Here is a 4,049-nt window from a genome sequence, read left to right on the forward strand (position 1 = left end):
AGGGAAATGGGCCAAACAAACCACCATTCGCCAGAGGAACTCCAGACACGCACAATGCGCGAGACAGCAGGGGAGCCAGATAATTGATGTGGTGCACCGCTAGACAGCCCAGCAACCAAGTCTGCCGCGCAGGAGCATAAAGCGCAAGGTTACCAAGCCCAGCACCGGACGCGCCAACCGGCGCAGAGAAGGGTCCCGAGCGCGTGAGCAATCCCCAGCCTCACCCCATCCCTCTCGAGTCCCAGGTCCCCACAAGCCCCACCCAGGATGGGCCCACCGGCACACAAACCCGCCCTGCTCAGCTCCCCAGCTCCGCCCCGTCCCGGCTCCACCCCGCCCCGACTCCGTACCGCCCGGTCCCAGCGTCCGCCCTTCTCGAGCTGCCAAGTGTCACGTGACCGCCGGCGTATCCCAGAGGGCTTGAGACTGACGCTGTCTATGACCAGTTCCTTCTCAGTTCTGAACCGCCCTTGTCCCGCGCCAGAGCCTCCCGGGTCAATGTGAAGTGCCGTCTGCTCCTGATCCTAAGCCTGTGCTGGGACTACTGGGTGAACAGGGTCAGATCTCCCCGCGCGTGAATCTAAAGAAGCCCTGGTCCTTTAGGGGCTCTGTGGAGTTACAGCCCAGGGCACCCCTTCCCGAGTTCTGACAGATTGGCTGGAGCTTCAGAAAGTGGGCCTTTAGACAGGAGTGTTTGGGTCTGGGTGCTCAGGGGAGGAGGAGGGCTGGGCAGGGGCCTCAGGCAGGGGCTGGCCTGGGGTCTCAGGGAACGAACGTGCTGGAATCGCTCTGCCTTCCCTACTAAGGGTCTGAGGACACAGGCCCATCTGTATCCCCGTCATGGGGACCCTGGGGGTCCTCGTTTTGGCATTGGCTTCAGGCCTGAGCACTGCCGGCCCACCTAACATCGTGTTGATCCTTGCTGATGACCTGGGCTACGGGGACCTGGGCTCCTACGGGCATCCCAGTTCCACCACCCCGAACCTGGATCAGTTGGCCGCAGGGGGACTGCGTTTCACAGATTTCTATGTGCCTATGTCTCTGTGCACACCATCTCGGTGAGTGAGGGACCCTCACCTCTGCCCCTGCTCATCCCATTTCTCTCTGTCTGTGGCTAAGTCTACACTACTCCCACCCTTCTCTGTGTTCCCCCCTGTGTTCATATCTGTGGGATTATGGATTATGTGGCTTGTACTCCAGGGCTGCCCTCCTGACTGGCCGGCTCCCAGTTCGATCCGGCATGTACCCTGGAGTTCTGGGGCCCAGCTCCCAAGGGGGCCTGCCCCTGGATGAGATGACTCTGGCTGAGGTACTGGCTGCTGCAGGCTATCTTACAGGGATGGCTGGCAAGTGGCATCTTGGAGTGGGGCCAGAGGGGGCCTACCTGCCCCCACATCAGGGCTTCCATCGATTCCTGGGCATCCCATATTCCCATGACCAGGTACAAACCATCCTCCACTGCCACCACCACACCCAAGCCTCATATCAAATGCCCCCTAACCCATAGCCAGATCTCTCTCTCATTGGAACTGCTCTCCCCAGGGCCCCTGTCAGAACCTGACCTGCTTCCCACCAGACATTCTCTGCGATGGTGGCTGTGACCAAGGCGTGGTTCCCATCCCATTGCTAGCCAACCTGTCCGTGGAGGCCCAGCCCCCTTGGCTGCCTGGATTAGAGGCCCGGTATGTGTCTTTCTCCCAACACCTCATGGCTGATGCCCAGCGCCAGGGACGACCATTCTTCTTGTACTACGCTTCCCACGTGAGTTGACCCTGGCCCTGTCCACCTGGCTGCCCAAGACCTGTGCCCACTCAGTGCTGACTCAGGTCTCTGCCTCCAGCACACTCACTACCCTCAGTTCAGTGGACAAAGCTTCACAGAGCGCTCAAACCGTGGGCAATTTGGGGACGCCTTGATGGAGCTGGACGCAGCTGTAGGGGCCTTGATGACAACTGTGGGGGACCTAGGTCTGCTCGGAGATACACTGGTTTTCTTCACTTCAGATAACGGGTATGGGCCAGAGCAGGGGATAATCACTGCACTATTATGGCCAGGACTCTAGGGTCCATCCACCCTAGCTATTGGTTGAAGACTGGTATAAAAGGCTCTTAAGGAAAGAGCCTTTAACATGCTAGCCATGTTATAGTGATCTGTGGGGGTCACAGACTGAGGGACCACAGGTACACAGAGTTACGAGTCTTGGTAAGCAAGGGAGGGAACGGGCAAGATTATGTACTTCAAAAGACAGGGCTCGTTGGTCACCAGCAGTGGGTCAGGACCCTTGGTCCCTCACTACTGATGACTTCCTTCTGTGTCCTAGTCCTGAATTGATGCGTATGTCCAATGGCGGCAACGCTGGCCTCTTGAAATGTGGGAAAGGAACAACTTTTGAAGGTGGTGTCCGAGAACCTGCTGTGGCCTTCTGGCCAGGTCACATATCTCCTGGTCAGTCCACTGGCCCTCTCTTTTTGTAGACTCTTGGCCCCGTTGCCCCAGCCTTAATGGTGACCTGAGTGATCAAACAGCTGTCTGTCCACAGGTGTGACCCATGAGCTGGCCAGCTCTCTGGACCTGCTGCCCACCCTGGCATCCCTGAGTGGGGCTTCACTGCCCACCACCATCTTGGATGGTTTTGACATCAGCCCCGTGCTGCTAGGCACAGGCAAGGTAGGGCCAGTAATCCATCCCTTAACACCAACTCCACTGCCCCAAGCTTGGTCTTCCTTTAGGTATGAGTCTGGGCAATGCAGGAGAGTCCATGCCTCATGTCTCCTTTGATGAGTGGCCTCTGAGTACCATGTCTCAGGTTCCTGGGTGGGCCAAAAGGGGGGCCACAACCAGGGCCTTACACAAGAACTTTTGGGGATCTCTCCTACCCTGTGACCCTGACTTTGCCTTCAGAGCCCCCGGACATCTGTCTTCTTCTACCCACCCTACCCAGACGAGGTCCATGGAGTCTTTGCTGTGCGGAATGGGAAATACAAGGCTCATTTCTACACCCAGGGTAACTCTCTCTCCCTCCTGGCCTTCCTCTCCCAAGCCCTGCTGACCCCCAGCCGTTCTCTATCTTCTTCCCCTTCTTGTGCAAAATGCTGACCCCTCCCCAGGCTCTGCCCACAGTGACACCACTTCAGATCCTGCCTGTCATGCCGCCAACCCTCTTACCGCTCATGAGCCCCCACTACTCTATGACTTGTCTGAGGACCCTGGTGAGAACTACAATCTTTTGGAAAGTATGGAGGATGTCTCCATGGAAGTTGTACAGGCTCTGAAGGACCTCCAGCTACTCAAGGCCCAGCATGATGCAACTGTGATCTTCAGCCCCAGCCAGATAGCCAAGGGTGAGGACCCTTCCTTGCAGATCTGCTGTCAGCCCAGCTGCTCTCCCCACCCAGTCTGCTGCCACTGCGCAGACACCCAGAACTGAGAGGATTGGAGAAATCACAGGGGTCCCCCCAGGGTAGCCCAGGACCCCCTATCCCTGTCCTGAGTGTGTGATGGTTCACCAGAGGGACAGGGGGTAAAGTGTGTAGTTTGTATCTGTAATGTAATAACATCCGCTGAGACTTGGAGGCGTGCTAATTCATCTAATCCTTGTGATAACTCTGAGATCAGTGCTGTCCACCTGTGCCACAAACAAAGACGTGGAGGCATGGGGAACCTCACGAACCTGTCCAAGTCCAATGTCACCTCAGCAGAAAGAGCTTGAACTAGGATTGGAACACAGGCATCCAGGGTCTGAAATTGTGTTCACAGACACATCACTGGAGCATGGGCCTGTCCATTCACAGAAGCAGCTAGTGCGTTCAGGTGCCAGGAATCGTGAGTGAGGGGTGGTGAGAGCATGATATCCAGAAAGACCCTAAAGATACAAAGCACCTGGAAGATAGGTTTTCCTCGAAAAGCTTTGTTAGAGATCCTGGAGCTGGCCACCTTGGTTGTCACAAGAACTCAGGCATCTGGAATTAGGTGATAAACTGCTCATTCCAGGTAGAGTAAAAAAAAAAACAACAAAAAACTGGGGACTATGCTAGATCCCAGGAAGGACC

The 4,049-nt window shown here is 56.4% G+C and overlaps 1 protein-coding gene across 3 annotated transcripts; it reads left to right on the top strand.

The window, feature by feature from the left end:
• Positions 1-410: 410 nt before the first annotated feature.
• Arsa (arylsulfatase A) lies at positions 411-3,572 on the top strand. 3 transcript variants are annotated; one of them, XM_060388821.1, is made up of 8 exons: positions 411-1,058; positions 1,201-1,441; positions 1,543-1,761; positions 1,841-2,010; positions 2,321-2,445; positions 2,540-2,667; positions 2,942-3,004; positions 3,108-3,572. In XM_060388821.1, the coding sequence occupies exons 1-8, from the start codon at positions 841-843 to the stop codon at positions 3,270-3,272; spliced, it is 1,329 nt and encodes a 442-aa protein (XP_060244804.1). In that variant the 5' UTR covers positions 411-840; the 3' UTR covers positions 3,273-3,572. The 3 variants fall into 3 exon arrangements, with proteins under 3 accessions (XP_060244804.1, XP_021494655.1, XP_021494654.1); XM_021638980.2 differs by having other exon boundaries at positions 413-1,058; positions 2,902-3,004; positions 3,121-3,572; XM_021638979.2 differs by having other exon boundaries at positions 415-1,058; positions 2,902-3,004.
• Positions 3,573-4,049: the final 477 nt, after the last annotated feature.

Source organism: Meriones unguiculatus, chromosome 8 (genome assembly GCF_030254825.1).
Source record: "Meriones unguiculatus strain TT.TT164.6M chromosome 8, Bangor_MerUng_6.1, whole genome shotgun sequence".
Lineage (NCBI taxonomy): Eukaryota > Metazoa > Chordata > Mammalia > Rodentia > Muridae > Meriones > Meriones unguiculatus.

Coding starts and splice junctions, on each gene's coding strand:
- Arsa (XM_021638979.2), top strand. CDS start 841: ATGGGGACCCTGGGGGTCCTCGTTTTGGCATTGGCTTCAGGCCTGAGC. Junction 1,762..1,840: donor TCTTGTACTACGCTTCCCAC/GTGAGTTGACCC, acceptor CTCTGCCTCCAG/CACACTCACTACCCTCAGTT. Junction 2,668..2,901: donor TGCTGCTAGGCACAGGCAAG/GTAGGGCCAGTA, acceptor CTTTGCCTTCAG/AGCCCCCGGACATCTGTCTT.